Genomic DNA, 19,863 nt, shown 5'->3' on the forward strand with positions numbered 1-19,863 from the left:
TCTGGTGGAGTTGCCCAAAAGTGCAAAAGCTATGGATTAGAGTGTATAACTTACTGAGATCAGTTTTTGATACAGCTTTTGTGCGTAACCCTTGGGAGGCCCTCCTAGGCAGGCCAATTACTCGCCTCTCAAAAAGAGAGAGGAAATTAGCAAATTTTATATTCCTGGCGACTAGACAGACCATAGCCAGAGCATGGAAACAACCAACGTTGCTTTTCTCGGAAGTCAGACAAAGGGTCATGGGCATCATGGTACATGAGAAGCTTACAGCTACCTTGCACGACTCACATGCCTCTTTTCAGAAAACATGGTCACCCTGGCTGGAATATGTCCAGCCGATGGGACTGGATCGTGACCTCTTGACGATTTGATGGTGCCGCGCTTGGTCGGGGTGCCGGGGCCCCTCTCGACTCCCCCCACAGCCACCTCTCTCCCTTGTCTGTCTCCCCCTCCTACCCTTTCCACTTTTCTTTTCTTTCTTTTACCTCAAGGTTCTGCTATGTTTTTTTTTTTTTCTGGAACCTGCAACACGTGATCTAGAACGATTGCTTGGCATACGAACGTTAGCCACTATTTTCCCACTGGTGTGGCTCCGCTGGTATCCTGCAGCAGCAGCAGGTAGCTGGCATCCATGCTATGGTTTCCAGAAGCTAGCCCACCCCCGGTGATTATACACAGACCGTTACGGTCCTTATGTCCCACTTTAGTTTCTGTACCGGGGGCTTTTGTTTTCGACATACCCTTTAATTGATGTTATATGGATATCCTTCATTGGCTCTATATTGGATGACTTTACAAAATGCATTGATACGCCGTTGTATTGTTCTAAGTCAATTTTCCATTGTATAAACCTGCTGGACCTTACTTCTACTGTATGATCTGTAATTATGTTCTGTTGCAATAAAATAATTGTACAACAAAAGGTACATAACAGGCTGGCCCCACATCTCCTGTCCAGTGGGGTCTGGGTACAGCCACCCAAATCTCTCAGTGTGGGGCAACGACCCAGAAGTTGCAAGATCGCCACCATGGCCAGGTGCAGCTAGAGAAATTTGATTAAAGACATCATAAAGATTAAACTACACACATCTCACCTCAGCAGAGAGGAGAAATCTATCACCTAAAAACACTACTTATAATGGAGGATTTCCTGGAATTTAACAAAGTATTTGAGGTTGAATAAAGACACAGATCCATCAAGTTCAACCTATTGCGTGTATGTATGTGATTCTGCATTAATATGCATGTGTACGAGTCCCTGTGTGATCTTGTTTTTAAGGATACCTGTATGTTGTGGTCTCTGAGGAAATTGGAGGGCGACATCATGGAGGGCGGCGTCACCGGACTCCTCCTTTTTCCTCTCCTTAAGCCGCCGGAGCCACTTGTCTGGCGTTCGTGCTAGGAGCCTGACGCCAGGCAAGTACCTCTGCGGCTGCACAGCAAGGACCTCTATATTGGGTCGGACAGCGCCCCTCTTCACCGGCCATCCAAGCCATTGCCCAGCCCTAGAGATCACCTCGTCCACTCTCCTACAGCAGCTAGGAACTGGAGACCCGCATTTTCTACTCTATTCTACTGTGTGGCAGCAGAGATCATCTGAATCATCAACTGCTAGTATCAAATAACTAAATCAGCTGCTCTCATTTGAACTGTGTCTTTTCACCATACAATTCAGCTGTTTTCATTGATCTGTGTCTTTCCACCATACAATTCAGCTGCTCTCATTAAACTGTTTGCTGTCAACCCTATCAGGGATTGTGAAGTCACCCTGTACGTAGCAGGTAGATAAAACTACACAACCAGTAAAATTATTATCTGAAGCTGAGATCCACTCCAACCATAATAGCCGCATCAGAGCATTACACTCCATCCCCTTAATTAGTTTAGTTGCCCTTCTCTGGAGCCTTTCCAGCTCAAGGACATCCTTTCTGTGTATTAGTGGCCAAAACTGGACCGCATACTCTAGATGAGGCCGGACAAGTGATCTATACAGTGGCAAAATTATAGATTTGTCTCTACAGTACATTCCCTTTTCAATTGTATTGGAGGGGTTATATGAGGTCACAGCTCTGACCAGCGTCTAATCACCTGATGATGCCTCCATATTACCCAGTCATCTATGAATTGCCTGTGTCCTGTACCATATGATCAACATATAGAAGTAGTAATACCACTGCTGGGTGACAACAAAACTAGCTGCAGGGTGATACCGCTGTGCCACAGCTAAGTAATAACAAACACTGCTATTGTTGGGCGATATAACGCTCGGCCATTGCTGGGTGTTCCAAACAACAAACTGACATATGAGTACAGTGCCTATAGCTTGTCATGGGTGAAAGGTCTGACAATATTTCACTACTTCACTCAAAGCACTGGCCCTTTAATGAATGTAATTTATACATTTCTGCTATGGGTCTATTGATTGGTAATATGGAATTAACGACCAAACTATTGCCCAAAGTAATACATATACAGTGTATGTGTGTGTGTGTGTGTGTGTGTGTGTGTGTGTGTGTGTGTGTATATATAAACATAAAAGGCTTCCTTTTGGCAAAATATTGTTTTGTGAAAATAATTAATCTGCTATACAATATAAAGGCAAACAGATATAACCAAACAAAAAAAATATATATATATTTTTTAAAACAAGTAATGTAAACGTAGACAAAAGTGCAAATTTTGTTCTATGATTTGTCTCATTTAAAAGACACAAATTGGCATTTCGGGTAAAAAACAAAAAAACAAAGTGAAGTTATTCATAAATGAAGTAAATGGATTTATTAAGATATTTGTGCAATTGTTAATCAAATATGACACAACAAAAAGTGAAGTAACAAAATGAATAAAAATGAAACATACATATGAAAGGTTGAAAGAAAAGAAAAAATGAATAACTAAAAGGAGGAGAGAAGGGAGGAGTTGAAGAGGAACTTTAACCATATCTTCAAAATAACAACAAAGGCACCTATAGAAATGTTTTATAATGGCAATGTACAAACTGATACTTCCTCCCCATTCTTCTCACAGCGGCCATTTTTACTAAGGGTCAGATTATTCCATCTCCCTATACTTCCTGGAACTCTGGCACATGTGACTAGGACATGTGACCATGCACATCATCTCAGGGAAGGAAAATGCCTTTCCCTGAGACCTTGTGAGATTACAGATGAGATTTCCCAGCAATGCTTTGCTGATGTCACCTTCCCAGGATGCAACGCTCGGGCACATGACATCACTTTTCTCAAAGAGGACCAGGAAGCTGAAAAATAATAGGTAGGTAAAAGAAAAATATGTTTGTTTAACTAATGAATGTGAGATGATTTCATATCAGCATGCAGAGCTCCATACTGATGTGATTTTTAGCCAAAGGTCCGCTTTAAAGGGATGTTTGAGGTTAAATTTAAAAATGTTTCATTAAAAAAAAAAGGAAATTTCTTTAACTGCAATTAAGTATATGCACTTTTTTAATATACAGTATACTGAAAAATATTAATTGCATAATAAAACCATATGAATATTTTAGGTTTGACATTTCCTGTACATTGTAGTCCCACGGTTCTTGATGACCCTGTCAATGCTCCAGTAATATAAAGGTCAATACAGCCTACAATTTTTAATTACCAACTATATTAGACCAAAGCCGCAGAGGAAGATTGCCTTTACTTGGGATTCTTGGCTTCTTGAAAACTTCTACTTCCTTCCCCTTCTTTGTAATGTTAAAAGCGGCTGGTAAGGGTTTGTGTTAACCCCGTCTGTACTGTGCTGGCTTTTTTCATTATAATTTTTAAAGTAGATTTGAACACTGCCTGTCCTAATAAAGGGTTAAAGGATTACAACCCTGGCTTGTGCATTGTATGTTAATGAGAAAAACACAATCCACATATTCCTGTTCTCAGTCTTTATATAAGGAGAGGTCCCTGTGAAGGTGATGAGAAAAACCCAGATTCAGCCATGTTGCCTGCTGCAACAAAACATTTCAAAGGCAAGAAACATTTAATTTTAGGCATGCTATATGAATGGGAACACATACCAAACATATCAAGGGGTTTTCTCAAATTTGACTGCAAACGTGGAAATAGACTTTAAGAATTGGTAAGCTGCAAAAACATAACATTTTTATTTTGTGTTTAGATACATCCCAAGTACAGAAAAACAAAACTATTTTCCATGCCTGTTTAGAAAGCCAGTGCCCCCCACCAGCACCTGCAGAGTGGGACTCTTGCACTCTGTGAGGAAGCAGTGGTCTCTCTGATTTTTGGTCAGAGCTAGAGCTCTCCAATCATCATAGCTAACGTTTCCCCCGCTGAGTGGAAGTTTTTACTCTGACTCGGAACTCTGCAGAGAGATCACTGCTTCCACATAGAGCAAGAATCGTTCTATACAACTTGCAAACAGGAGACCGGCTTTCCTACTCAGGATGTGGCAGCTTTCCCAGGAAAACGACCTGTAAGTCTTTCTACCTTTTGTTTTGATGCGCCGGGAATGTAGTTATCTAATTTAAACAGAAAGTTTAGATGGGCTTTAAGGATAAATACACTTTGTTTATCACCCCCAAATATATATTTATTAAATTAACAGCAGAGAAGTGTCTGGACACTTAACTAGAAAAAATAACATTTTTGCAGCTCCACCCAATTCATTTCCCACAAGCTGCACAATGAACCATTATATTCTTCTACCTGTAGTGTTCCCGGTCTCTGGGCTGATTCTATGAGATATGATCACTTTTCCCATCCTGACCCCCCAGTTATCTTTATACAACCTTCCCCTATCCCGAATGCAGCATGAAGGGGCTCAGTGAAGGTGGTGGTGAAGGTGTATAAGTGTCGGATCGGGTCACACAGATCATAAAAGGACAGCTGTCCGGCCTCATAATCCAGATAGATCCTTACTCTGTTACTGGAGATATTGTCAGGTAAGTGGATGTCTTTGTTGTTATGGGTCACTAAACACTGATTTGTTTTGCTGTATAAACCCCAGGCCTTGTTATTATTTCCAATCCATGACTGGTCTCCTCTCCTCTCTATACTGGGATAACACATCCCGACTACCCAGCAATCTGATTTACTGACATCCACTTCCCAGTAATGTTGACCTAAGGAATATCTCCTGCTGCTTAATACCTGAGCATATTTCTGAAATCTCTCTGGTGTTTCTGGACGATTCTGCTTTATATCTGACATGGATACAGTTTTCATGTCCTCTGATATCTGTAGATTATTATGAGCAGTGTTTACATCCAGTACTATATCTGACGCCTCCTGTATAATGAAGCAGACATTTACCCCTTTCATCATATCAGATAACCCCGAGTGTAATGTGTGTGAGATTCCAGCCACATCCAGATCCCCTCCATCATGGAGGAGTTTATCATGTCTCTCTCCGTCATCATCTCCCTCCTCAGTATCACACAAGTCCCCTGTGTCTGATTCCTGTAAGACAGTCAGTGGGTCAGTCATGTTACACATCTCCTCAATGTGATCCATCTTCCTGGACAGCTCGGCCTTCTTTATTTCCAGCTTCTGGATCAGGTCAGACAATTGATGTGAGAGCCGCTCTTCCTGCCTGGAGATCTCCCTCAGGACTCTCTTCTCCAGGTCTTCCAGATGTCTCCTGAGGTCTCTGAACAGGGCAGTGACTCTCTCTGTTACACCGGCTGATTTTTCTGTTACTGGTATTTTTCTTGTACTTTTCTCCTGCGTTCCTGCAGACTCCGGACTCTTCTCTCAGTCTCCTCTCTCTCCGTGATCAGTTTCTGAAGACCAGTTCTCAGTTTCTTTTTCTTCTTCTCAGAGGCCTAATCCAGAGTCTCCACCTTGTGTCCCTGGTGTTCTCCAGCCAAACTGCAGGACACACAGATACAAGATTCCAGAATCTTCCTATGGACGGAGCATTTTCTCTTCTCCATGGAAGTGGTGGGTTCAGTTAGGACGTGTTCTGGTGACTTGCTGTGGACTCTCAGGTGATCATCACACAGAGAAGCTTCACAATGCAGACAGGACTTAACAGCAGGTACAGGAGAGTGAATACAGTGAGTACAGAAGATACCAGCCGTCTTCTTCTCCTGATCTGGCTGAGTAGACCGGAAAGTCTCCGCTATGTTACGCAGTGTTATGTTCCTGGGCCGATCCTGAAACTCTTCTCTGCACTCAGGACAGGAATAACCTCCAGACCCGTCCTGTGTATCAAACACATGATCAATACAGACCCGGCAGAAGTTGTGTCCACATCTCAGCATTACAGGATCTGTATAAGTGCTCAGACAGATGGAACAGTCCAGCTCCTGTCTCAGATCAGCAGACGCCATCGCTGACAGCAGAAGAGAGAAATGAAACTGAAAGAGAACAGAGGTCAATTCACATTCTTCCGTATAGGGAGGGGTTAGCTAATCTCTCAGCTTTTATCTACTGCAAACTACAAACACAAGGATTGTATTATGAGTTACAAACATCCTACTGCAGACTGAAAAAAGAGACCCGGGAATACAAACAGCACAGAATTTACAGACACCCCCAACCCTGCCACAAATGAAAGAAAGAAGTTGCTTATAAACTATGTGAATAAGACTGTGAATAGGGTATAAAATACATTGTGGTTGGTGTAACTCTGCGGATGGACAGCCAGTATATTTTACGGTTCTTTTTCCTTTTTTCTCTGTTATTCTTCTCTCTTCTGCTTTCTATTGTCCACTATTTCCCTATTTTCAAGGAATGAACCAGATCATTAATAATGGTATTCATGCACACATGGCTGCAATTTAAAGCTATGTATTATTTACTAATAGCAGAATATTTTAAATCAATGTGACTAGACAACCAACCCAGACCAACCTCACCCCAGGATTTTGTACTTACCAAGCCACGCTCATTTGCGCCTCCCGCAGCAGCATTCTGGTCTGTCTAAGCTCGGGTGCGACCTGGTGTCTGAAGTTTAGGCAGGAAGATGTCGCCATGTGACATTTTTTAGCCCTGGTGACTGGCTTCTCAGGGCAATGTACTGTCACATGGGTACTGTCATTCCTCATATTCCAAATCCCAGCTCTGTTAGCCAGGTCCCTGCTGCTGCAATGTGGGATCAAGTGTTAGCAACTATAATTGCCTGAGGGGGTGGGCTACCTGCATACACCGTCATTTTAATGGAAATGTTGCAGTGTCTCTTTAAAGTGGAACTCATTGCAGCTATTGAAACCACACACATACAAGCACATGAAATGTGTTTCTAAATGCAACTAATTAGCTAAATCTACTTCATCTAAACATTTTTGCAATTCCCTGAGACAGCAGCCCTTAAACTGGGAGAAGGAGTGAGTACTAGGAACCAATAACGATCTGCTGCATACACATGTGCTGATAAGGCAAATCATAACAATAAGAGAGGGAAGAGAGATTACCTTATTGGTTTGCAGCTGATTCTTCACTCGCAAATCAAAGGTTAGGGGCAGGTTGGTGACCACACTATATTTCTTTTGTGGACAGTTTATTCGTTTTTGCTAGAAATTAAAACAGTACAAAACAGCACGAATGAACAGAGCGTGTGTCTCAGGAAATGCAAGGCAAAAATACAACATAAAGAAAAAAGTTAAACTGCATATTGAGTAATGACAAAACCAGTAGGAGCAACCCGCAACAAAGAGAAGCAGGTACCCGTTGACATAAACTTCCAGTACCTGGATCAAGAGAAGAGGAGTAATATCCCAAGCCCAAGATGGAGGAGACACACCAAGAAGTAAAGTCGTACAGTCTGAGAAAAGAACACAGAACAGCAAAAGGGAGAAAAGGAAAGAAGAAAAAGGTAAAGAAAAGAATTGAAAGAGAAAGGAATAGAAAGCGCAGTATACCCAGTGCGCCATCCCCGCAAACAGAGCTACATTCATGAAAGGCCGTGGTTCAAGCCGAGGGATTGCAGGTAATAAAACCAAGGCGACCAAAAACGTACTAAAAGAGTCATTCAGAATCTCTGTTAACTTTTCATTGATCATTGTGCCCATGAGCCTCTGTTTGACCTTGTTGAAGTTAAGTGTAGGTTTCTTCCAAGATCTTGCTATAGTGTGAGGAGTGGCCAAAATTACAAAGGTGGCTAGCTTAGTTATTATTTTAGTTTCAGTCCATGGTGTCTTATTCCAAAGGGCCTCCCAGGGTATTCCGAGGGAGGTCGCAATGTAAGAGAGTTCTAAGAAGATTGTACACTCAAATCCATAACTTCTGCACCTTTGGAAATGACCACCAGATGTGGAACATAGATCCAGGAGAGGCACAACCCCGAAAACAGTTAGGGGAAGCGGCAGTAACAAACCTTGCCTGCTTTAGATACCAATTCATCAGAACCTTATACGAGTTCTCCAGGCCAGGGCAATAACATAGGAAGAACTTTTAGACACATATAACCAGATTGTGTTCCAGTCAGCGCAATCAAGCCTGCTGCCCAGATCAGCATTCTGACATACTTTATTGCCAAAAGTACACTATATTGCCAAAAGTATTGGGACACCCCTCCAAATCATTGGATTCAGGTGTTCCACAAAATTTCCATGCTACTAAATATTCCGCGGTCACCTGTTACTGGTATTATTACAAAGTGGAAGCAACTGGGAACAACAGCAACTCAGCCACGAAGTGGTAGGCCACGTAAAATGACGGAGTGGGGTCAGCGCATGGTCAATAGCTACAGACCTCCAAACTTCGTGTGTCCTTCAGATTGGTACAACAATAGTGCTTAGAGAGCTTCATGGAATGGGTTTCCATGGCCGAGCAGCTGCACCCAAGCCTTACATCACCAAGTGCAATGCAAAGCTTGGGATGCCGCTGCCACTGGACTCTAGAGAAGTGGAGACGTGTTCTCTGGAGTGACGAATCATGCTTCTCTGTCTGGCAATCCGATGGACGCGTCTGCTGGCCCGGATTCCCCACAAGGCCACCGAGGCCAGGCCTCGGAGCAGCATGGAGCGGAGGGGCGGCAGCAATGTGGAATCCCCCAACGCCCGGAACATTCAGTCCCGGGTGCGGGCAGTTAGTTATTTTCTACATTTAGCCCTGCTTTGGGAAAGCAAGGCTAAATGTAGTGTGAAGCCGCTTGTTCGTCCCCCATCCCCCCGCAACTACCTCTCTCCTCGCTCCGCCGCCGAGTCCCACACTGGCCGCCGTTGTGGTGAGCAGAGTGGCAGGGTTAGAAGTAACCCTGCTGCTCCGTGTAGACAGTGAGAGGGGAGAGCTGTGCTCTTCCCCTCTCTGCTGTCACAGGAGTTCTAGCACAGCGCTATGCTAGAACTCCTGTCCTGGAGGTGCCAGGGTCAATAAACAGAACCTGTCACCTCCAAATGCTATCACACATGGGATTGTTAGCTCCTATGTGATAGCAATAAAGTTAAGTGAAATAAAATACAATTTAAAAAAAATGATTAAATATAAACAAATTAGTACAAAATAATAAGAAATAATAATTAAAAACATTAAAATGGTAATTAAAAAAGTAAAAATACGAAAAAAATAGAAAATAATAAGAAAATAATTATTAAAAAATAAACAATAAGATAACAAATTATAAAAAAAGTAAAAAAACAAAAACAAATTAAAATTAACTCTGCCGCCCCTGCCTGACTACATTGTACCAAGTGTAATGTTTTGTGGAGGGGGGATTATGGTGTGGGGTTATTTTTCAGGGGTTGGGCTTTGCCCCTTAGTTCCAGTGAAGGGAACTCTTAAGGCATCAGCATACCAAGACATTTTGGACAATTTCATGCTCCCAACTTTGTGGGAACAGTTTGGGGTTGGCCCCTTCCTGTTCCAACATGACTGCGCACCAGTGCACAAAGCAAGGTCCATAAAGACATGGATGAGCAAATTTGGGGTGGAGGAACTTGACTGGAGTCCTGACCTCAACCCAATAGAACACCTTTGGGATGACTAAGAGCGGAGACTGCGAACCCGGCCTTCTCCTCCAACATCATTACCCGACCTCACAAATGCGCTTCTGGAAGAATGGTCAAACATCCCCAAAGACACACTCCTAAACCTTGTGGACGCCTTCCCAGAAGAGTTGAAGCTGCTATAGCTGCAAAGGGCGGGCCAACTCAATATTGAACCCTACGGACTAAGACTGGGATGCTATTAAAGTTCATGTGCGTGTAAAGGCGTCACAATACTTTTGGCAATATAGTGTATATGATTGCCGCACAGGTACCCTCAGAAAAGTTAAGCCTCTATACAAGGAAGAAATCAGCCCAGTAGATTTTGTATTATGAAAACATCTGTCCTCAAAATTGACCTGTGATGATAATGAGGTTTGAGCATATCAATATTAACTATGAAATTCTGTTTTCTCTCATTTTGAAAAAACGCAGCCTTCAATTCAGTTCAGTTGACCTCAGGCTGCCCTAACTTTGCCAGGCGTCCTCGAATTGCAGCACTGGATATCTTCTAATCTGGGCCTGTGATCTTTATAGTCCTTAGTGAACCACTAAACTCTGATTGTTTATACAGAGCTTTCCCTAGTCCTGATGTGGATTAGCATTAATGATCTTTTACAATAGGTGCAGCAAATCTCTAACGCCATGATAATTGTCTTACACAGCTTAGCTGCTTCCCTACAGATTGCCTGGTGGATAAGGAAGGAATGTGTGGTATCCCACTGAGTCATAAACTGAGAGTGACAATACTAACCCAATTTCCATAACTCAGCATTGGAGAACGGCAGTGTAAAATGAATTGCATAAATACCGTTTCCCCGAAAATAAGACCTAGTACTATCTTTGGGAATTGTTAAAATATAAGACCTACCCTGAAAATAAGACCTAGTTGTGACCATTCCCGGGGCCGGTGGTGGCATAAGAGGGAACTTGAAGAGCTGCGGGAGAGAATCAGTGGTGCCAACCAAGCCAGCGCTAGAGGAAGTGAGGCGGCACCGGAGGGAGCAGAGCCGCATAAGCCGATGCCTCCTCTATAGCGCCGGCTCCTGTCACATGCGTAGTGATACCAAATGCACTCCCGCCTGTGAGGAATCCATAGTGAAAGCGCGCTTCGCTCATTCTGGCCAGCGGTTAGCAAATTGCTCTTGGAAAGGTACGGCACCCCTGATTGCCCTGATCACCATATTTTTGTACTTGAATACATGTAGACTGCTGTACATGAATAAGTGTGGAATGTTGTACATTAAAAAAAATACAAGACAGTGTCTTATTTTCGGGGAAACACGGTAGCTACATCGTGTATATGAGAAATCCACACATATCAATCATGGGTGGGTTACAATGGTCAGAAGCATTAAACCTCCTGGGCAAGCCATAATTCATATATACGTCGCGCCTAGCCCCAATGTGAAGCTAATATCATGATGCACAATACTTTAAGGGTTATCGGACAGTAATAGGTAAGAATATTAAGATATGTGAAAAGGTATGAGTTTGATAGTTCCGGAGGATCAGAAAAGGACATTGTAAAGTATTTTGCTGTGTGGGCAGTAAGGTAAAGTAGGAGCTTACTATCCCAAAAAATAGCTTACAGAGAAAAACACTGGTTCTATTTCCAGCCACATTCCTAAACATTTCTGTTTAATATTGTATAGAAATAGTGTAAGCTTTATATGGTTCAGCTTCATAAAGAAAGTTCTTCAGAACTTATCCACTCTCCAATGTGTGTTTTAGGGCTTCCAGCTCACTTTAATACAAAATAAACGCAGTTTAACAAAAGGATCTTTGCATGGAGGGGATGTTCCTGCACAACACGGTACCCATTTTCCAGCCTCCTGTCTATATAATGCACAGCTCTCTCTGTTTCATCATTAGGACAGAGCTGCTTCATTTCCATTCTCTAAGCTGGATTGACTCTCAGTCACCAAATTGGACTTTCAGCCTATTCACACAAAGACTAATACTTAAACAGATTAGACTCACTTGTCTGGTCACAACACTGAGACTTCCTCCAACTGTCATTCACATTGGTCTGGTTCAGGTGCTTGGCCAGACTGGGAATCAATGGTGTGGAGCAAGTTCTTGTGATAAATACAATTATACTTGACTCCTTTTACTGTGATAAAGGATTGTATGTAAGTCCAGGGCAGTGCAAGTTTGATCTCTCTGGGGTTATCTTTCAGGGTGTATTTAAGCAGCTGTTTCTATTGGGATTGGGAATTACTGTACTACACATTCATAGATTATCACACCAAATACTTAAACATTGTTAGAGTCCTGTGCGTTCCTATGTCCAGAGTCCAGTGCGTCCCTATGTCCAGAGTCCAGTGCGTCCCTATGTCTGGAGGGCAGGCTCATAAAGCGAACCTGTCACCTCCGAATGCTATCACACAAGGGCTTGTTAGCCCCTGTGTGATAGCAATAAAGTTAAGCGAGAAAAGTACAAAATAATAAAAGAAATTAAAATGAAAAAAACTGATAACAAGTTAAAAAAAATAAAACAAAAACATTATTACCTGTGTAACCTCAGGACCCACATTTTTCCTTAGTCATTAAGTTGTGACCCAAGTTGCACAGCATTGCGATGCTGCACGTTCCGATGCAGGCAATAGAACTGTGGGTGGGCGGTGCATTTGGGGTGTCATTCAAATGAATGGCAATGCAATGCACTTTTCACACCAAAATGCATGGTAAGTGCGATGCGAAGTACAGTGAGTTAATTGCATGGGACTGTGCGATTAGCGCACTGTACTAGTGTGAATGGGTCCTCAAAAACACACAACCACAGACACAATCTCACACACACACTCCCAAAAAAATAATTTTTGTTCCTTTTTTAAGATCCACCCAGTCTCCTTACCTTATGAGAACTGGAGTGGATCCTTAGCCTGGGGTCCAGTGTGGGCTGCTGTACTGTGACAGAGCTCTATCCATATGTGCATTGCTTGTACAGCTCCCTTGCGCACGCTGTAGAGGTGCAGGGAGCCAGTATGTTACATCACTCCGGTCCAGGCTCCGCTACAGGACATGCAAGGGAACTGTAAGCAATACACATATGGAGCCCACCCTACCTCAAGCTGACACTCGGCACCGGGCAGCATATTTTGAATGGCTGCTTGCGCAAGAACTGACAGTGCTGTGCTTGGGGGTAGGCTGTGGAGCCTCTCACCTAGAAAAGTGGAAGGCACACAGGGACCCACGGAACACAGGCAAATAGTCCCACCGCAATCCTGACCGAGAAGCCCCATATAATGTGGGGGGGGGGGTGCTGTAGTGGCTGCGGATGACGCCGCCTAATACTTGTAAAACAGAAAAAATGGTCACTAGCACTCCAAGTTCTCTTCAAAACGAAATCCTTTTATTCATTGTGCAGGTCATATCACCATGCGTGGCAATGATTCGGAACCTGTCCGGTCCCTTCATCACTTTTGTTTGCCGGATTTTGAAGAGAACTTGGAATGCTGGTGACCATTTCCACTGAACACAGGGTCGCGACCCACTTTTGTTATACAAAATATCAAATAAAATCAAATTTCTTCCTATGGGTAGGCCAAAATGTATTCTGCTAAATGTTTTTGGTGTTGACAGGGGACATGACTATGTATGTCAGTGAGAGGTTGAAAAGGGCAACTTTCTCTGGCTAAGAAGGGGTTAAGCCTTGCCCCAACAGGTACACCTCCTCTCTGTATAAATTAGCCTGCACCTGATCGTGACTGAGAGGGGGAGAGAGCTCAGAGCAAGATCCAGGCTGCACTGGATGGACACAAACTGGAGAGCGTCTGAATATCTGTGGTATAAGGTCTGCCAGAAAAACTGTATGTAACGGACTTTGGTTTCTATGCATTTTCATTTATACTGGAAGCTGGATTAGCTGCTCCAGTAGGACATAGTAAGGGATACTACAGTTAGTTAGCCTCCTAAGGTGGAGTAGGCCTGTTTATTTGTGTTACTTTTGAGTTCTGCCGGAAATTGTTTGGTTAAATAGGGAAAATGTACCCTGTGGATGATGAGACTTTTTATGTTGAACGCAATAAAGCTGCATTTATTGCCCATACTCAGGACAGCCATCAGGCGGGTATGGCAGATACTCATGTAAGGGGCCCGGGCAGCCTGGGGGGCCCGCCCAGGTCCCTTACATGACTATCGGCCGACGGTGAAGGGCGAGGAGGCAGAGGCCTGGCCCTAGCAGCGCAGGGCCCCAGCATTGCCGCTCCAGCGGCTTTGAGACAAGCTAGGGCCCCATCAGCGACGCTGCTCGTCTGATATCTGACTGGCCGGAAGTGGCGTCATGTTAGTGACGTCACTTCTGGCCGGTCCGGCGGCAGACGAGGCCATGTGTGCAGGTAAGAGGAGCTAGGAAGGAAAGGAGGGAGGGGAGGGATGCAGCCTTTACCAGCCCACCTGAGACCCCCTCAGAGCACACTATAGACAGTCTCAGATGGGCTGTGCAGCATCTATGGTGGGCTCTGCAGGGCCACTCAGGTGGGTCCCAAAAATTTCTGATGGCTGCCCTGCCCATACTGATTAAAGACCAGTGACTTTCTTACAGTGTATACTAAGCGGTTTGTGTGAATTGGTAGGTACCATTTATAAGACTTTTTAAAACATGGTTTTTATCCATATGGTGTCAAACAAAATCGGTATTGCTCAGGGTAAAGTATTGGTTTAGGAATGATATGGTTGGTATATATTTTCAAACCTTGGTGTGTCTGCTACATAAAGTCTTATAATTTGAGGAAGCTGAATCCAACCAGGGACATTTTTTTTATCTACGGCCCTGGCATTCTAACACAAACAGATGTGACCAAACAAAGAAAAAATTATTTTTTTAAAACAAGTAATGTAACCGTAGACAAATGTGCAAATTTTGTTCCATGAGTTGTCTCATTTAAGAGACACAAATTTGCATTTCGGGTAAAAAAACAAAAAACAAAGTGAAGTTACTCATAAATGAAGTAAAGGGATTTATTAATATTTTTGTGCAATTTTTAATCAAATATGACACAACAAAAAGTGAAGTAACAAAATGCAACATATGAAAGGTTAAAAGAAAAAAATTAATAACCAAAAGGAGGAGAGAAGGGAGGAGTTGAAGAAGAACTTTAAAAAGAGAACTATGAGGTGAGTGCTTTTCACTCGCCTCATAGTTCTAGACGACCTGTGACAATGAGACTGTCACAGGTCGGCTCAGTAGATCGGGTTCGCTCGCCTCTCGATCCTGTCACCGCTCTCTGCCGTGACAGGGGGAGGGGCTGCATTCCCCTCTCCCCGCTCCGATCTGCCAGCGCTGACTGGCGGAATGGACGGGGGAGGGGGCGGGTACAGCTGGCTCTGCCTCTAGATAGGCAGAGCCAGCTGTCACTCACGCAGCTGGGCGGATCTCGTCATCTACGTCGGGATCCGCTCCGGCTGCGGCGTCTCAGTATATACTGAGCTTAGGGTAACGGGAGGACGCTAGTTTGTGTCCTCCCGTTACCCTAAGGAGAACTATGGGGAAAAACACTGACCCCCATAGTTCTCCTTTAACCATATCTTCAAAATAACAACAAAGGCACCTATAGAAATGTTTTATAATGGCAATCTATAAACAGATACTTCCTCCCCTTTCTTCTCACAGCGGCCATTTTTATTAAGGGTCAGATTATTCCATCTCCCTTTACTTCCTGGAACTCTGGCACATGTGACTAGGACATGTGACCACGCACATCATCTCAGGGGAGGAAAATGCCTTTCCCTGAGACCTTGTGAGATTACAGATGAGATTTCCAAGCAATGCTTTGCGGATATCACCTTCCCAGGATGCAACGCTCGGGCACATTACATCACTTTTGCCAAAGAGGACCAGGAAGCTGAAAAATAATAATTGTAGGTAAAATAAAAATGTTTGTTTAACTAATGAATGTGAGATGATTTCATATCAGCATGCAGAGCTCCATACTGATGTGATTTTTAGCCAAAGGTCCGCTTTTAAAGGATGATTCGGGGTTAAATTTAAAAATGTTTCATTTAAAAAAGGAGACATTTATTTAACTGCAATATTAATTATATGCACTTTTTTCATATCCAGTATACTGAGAAACATTATTAATTGGATAATTACATCTCACAAAACCATATGAATATTTTAGGTTTGACATTTCCTGTACATTGTAGCCCCACGGCCCCCGGTTCTTGATGACCCTGTCAATGCTCCAGCAATATGAAGGTCAATACAGCCTACAATTCTTAATTACCAACTAAATTAGACCAAAGCCGCAGAGGAAGATTGCCTTTACTTGGGATTCTTGGCTTCTTGAAAACTTCTACTTGCTTCCCCTTTGTAATGTTAAGAGCGGCTAGTAAGGGTTTGTGTAAATCCCATCTGTACTGTGCTGGCTCATTTCATTATCATTTTTAAAGTAGATTTGAACACCGCCTGTCCTAATAAAGGGTTAAAGGATTACAACCCTGTAGGGATGTCCCGATGCCACTTTTTCAGGCCCAAGTACAAGTACATCCTCTCATGTACTTGCCGATACCAATTACCGATACTTTTACAAAAACAAAAAAAAAACCTAGCGCAAGCTTCGTCGCTAGGCATCGGGGCATTTTGACAAGTACTTGTCAAAATGCCCTGTAATCGGGCCCGATTCCGATGCTAGCATCAGTATCGGGACATCCCTACAACCCTGGCTTGTGCATTGTATGTTACTGGGACTAAACACAATCCACATATTCCTGTTCTCAGTCTTTATATAAGGAGATGTCACTGTGAAGGTGCTGAGCAAAACCCGGATTCAACCATGTTGCCTGCTGCAACAAACCATTTCAAAGGCTAGAAATATATATATATATTTTACATAAAATCACATTTTTTTCCATGTCTTACATTTTGTTTGCTTTCTAAAGCCGAGTAGAGTAGAAAGCCCGTGCCCCGCCAGCACCTGCAGAGCGGGACTCTTGCACTCTGTGGGTAAGTGGTCTCTCTGCAGAGATCCAACACGCTCCTTTTTAAATCAGAGCTAGAGCTCTCCAATCATCATAGCTAATGTTCCCCCGCTGATTACATAGTTACATAGTACATAGTATTTGAGGTTGAATAAAGACATTAGTCCATCAAGTCCAACCTATTAGGATCTCATTCTAGGAGTACCCGTACCCCTGTATATTACATCAGCCACATCCAGATCCCCCCCATCATAGAGGAGTTTATCATGTCTCTCTCCGTCATCATCTCCCTCCTCAGTATCACACAAGTCCCCTGTGTCTGATTCCTGTAAGACAGTCAGTGGGTCAGTCATGTTACACATCTCCTCAATGTGATCCATCTTCCTGGACAGCTCGGCCTTCTTTATTTCCAGCTTCTGGATCAGGTCAGACAATGGATGTGAGAGCCGCTCTTCCTGCCTGGAGATCTCCCTCAGGACTCTCTTCTCCAGGTCTTCCAGATGTCTCCTGAGGTCTCTGAACAGGGCAGTGACTCTCTCTGTTACACCGGCTGATTTTTCTTGTACTTTTCTCCTGCGTTCCTGCAGACTCTGGACTCTTCTCTCAGTCTCCTCTCTCTCTGTGATCAGTTTCTGAAGACCAGTTCTCAGTTTCTGTCTCTTCTTCTCAGAGGCCTCATCCAGAGTCTCCACCTTGTGTCCCTGGTGTTGTCCGGCCAAACTGCAGGACATACAGATACAGGCAGCATCTGCAATGCAGTAATATTTAAGTAGTTCTCTATGGACGGAGCATTTTCTCTTCTCCATGGAAGTGGTGGGTTCAGTTAAGACGTGGTCTGGTGATTTGCTGTGGACTCTCAGGTGATCATCACACAGAGAAGCTTCACAATGCAGACAGGATTTAACAGCAGGTACAGGAGAGTGAATACAGTAAGTACAGAAGATTCCAGTTGTCTTCTCCAGATCTGGATGAGTAGATCGGAAAGTCTCCGCTATGTTTCGCAGTGTTATGTTCCTCTGCAGTACAGGCCGATCCTGAAACTCTTCTCTGCACTCAGGACAGGAATAGCCTCCAGATTTCTCCTGTGTATCAAACACACGATCAATACAGACCCGGCAGTAGTTGTGTCCACATCTTAGCATTACAGGATCCGTATAAGTACACAGACAGATGGAACAGTTCAGCTCCCGTCTCAGATCAGCAGACGCCATCGCTGACAGCAGACGAGAGAAATTAAACTGAAAGAGAACAGAGAACAATTTACATTATTCTGTATAGGGAGGGGTGAGCTAATCTCTCAGCTTTTATCTACTGCAAACTACAAACACAAGGATTGTATTATGAGTTACAAACATCCTACTGCAGACTGAAAAAAGAGACCCGGGAATACAAACAGCACAGAATTTACAGACACCCCAACCCTGCCACACATGAAATACCTTATTGAAGTTGCTTATAAACTATCTGAATAATAGGGTGAATAGGGTATAAAATACATTGAGGGGAATTTACCAAATCTGGAGCAGTTGCCCGTGCCAACCAATCAGCTTCTCTCTTCAGTTTGTTCAGTGAAGATTTGAAAATAAAAGACAGAAGCTGATTGGTTGCAGTGCACAGCTGCTCCAGATTTTGTCTGCTCCAGTTTTGATAAATTCCCCTCATTGTGGTTGGTGTAACTCTGCGGATGGACAGCCAGTATATTTTACGGTTCTTTTTCCTTTTTTCTCTGTTATTCTTCTCTCTTCTGCTTTCTATTGTGCACTATTTCCCTATTTTCATGGCATCAAATCAGATCATTAATAATGATATACACGCACACATGGTTGCAATTTAAAGCTATGTATTATTTACTAATGTAGAACCTTGCTAAAAAGGAGTGCTAGATCATATATGTATTCTATGTTCAGTTCAATGACAGAACAATCTGTGAAGCTGTGTCTGCCTGCTGCTGGGTGTGGTACCACACAAAGCAGAACAGCCAATGAGGATTGCTATGTGCATTTATGTCTCCCAGCCAATCACTGTAGTACAGTAGCAGTGATGCATGCTGGGAGAGGATATAAATGGTGAGTGTGGCTGATGCAACAGTCTCTTCCCTTCCCCGGGGCCCTCCTGGCCTGGGGGCAGGATGTCTGCTGCTAATGAGACAGAATGGACTAGGCCTGAGCTGGGGGCCCAGTGGTCAGCCACTCATGTCTGAAGTTCAACCTGAACAAGACCCTTGACAGTACTGCTTGCCAGAAGTTCTCCACACAGATTGCCGGTATGTCTTAAAGGTCCAAGTCTGTGGTGGCAGCAGTTACTTTGCTCTGTTTCAAGTACAAGGAGTCTACCTTCATCCTGGATGTGCCTGACCCTCTTCCCTCTCTCCCTGGAGTTCAGAAATAAAAGAGAATCATCTTGGAGTTATTGTCTGGACTTCAATCTGTCGGTAACCACTAGAGGTGGTAAGTGCTATTGGGGCAGCCATGTGTTTTAATAATCCCTAGACAGGCTATGGAAGATCCGATCATTCATCAGCTCCTTCGGGGGTGAGCGCTACACTAATATCAGAATATTTTAAATCAATGTGACTAGACAACCAACCCAGATCAACCTCACCCCAGGATTTTGTACTTACCAAGCCACGCTCATTTGCTCCTCCCTCAGCAGCATTCTGGTCTGCCTAAGCTCCGGTGTCACCTGGTGTTTAGACAGGAAGATGTCGCTGGCCCCGCCATGTGATATTTTTCAGCCCTGGTGATTGGCTTCTCAGGTCAATGTACTGTCACATGGGTAAGATCCTTCCTCATATCCCAAATCCCAGCTCTGTTAGCCAGGGCTCTGCTGGAATGTGGGATCAAGTGTTAGGAACTATAATTGCCTGAGGGGGTGGGCTACCTGCATACACCGTCATTTTAATGGAAATGTTGCAGTGTCTCTTTAAAGTGGAACTCATTGCAGCTATTGAAACCACACACATACAAGCACATGAAGTGTGTTTCTGAATGCAATAGCTAAATCTTCATCGAAACATTTTGCAATTCCCGGTTACA

General features: G+C 43.5%; 1 protein-coding gene and 1 pseudogene across 1 annotated transcript; both read right to left on the reverse strand.

Annotated features, from left to right (window-relative positions):
* Positions 1 to 4,721: 4,721 nt before the first annotated feature.
* Positions 4,722 to 6,331, reverse strand: LOC108790602 (annotated as a pseudogene).
* Positions 6,332 to 6,393: 62 nt separating this feature from the next.
* On the reverse strand, positions 6,394 to 18,045 carry LOC108790603 (E3 ubiquitin/ISG15 ligase TRIM25-like). The gene is made up of 3 exons (XM_018560911.1): positions 17,053 to 18,045; positions 7,391 to 7,489; positions 6,394 to 6,414 (listed from the first exon to the last, which is right to left on the reverse strand). Exons 1-3 carry the CDS (start codon positions 18,037 to 18,039, stop codon positions 6,394 to 6,396), a joined length of 1,107 nt encoding a protein of 368 aa, XP_018416413.1. The 5' UTR covers positions 18,040 to 18,045.
* Positions 18,046 to 19,863: the final 1,818 nt, after the last annotated feature.

Source organism: Nanorana parkeri, unplaced genomic scaffold, assembly GCF_000935625.1.
Source record: "Nanorana parkeri isolate BGI_ZX_2015 unplaced genomic scaffold, ASM93562v1 scaffold488, whole genome shotgun sequence".
Taxonomy (NCBI): Eukaryota; Metazoa; Chordata; class Amphibia; order Anura; family Dicroglossidae; genus Nanorana; species Nanorana parkeri.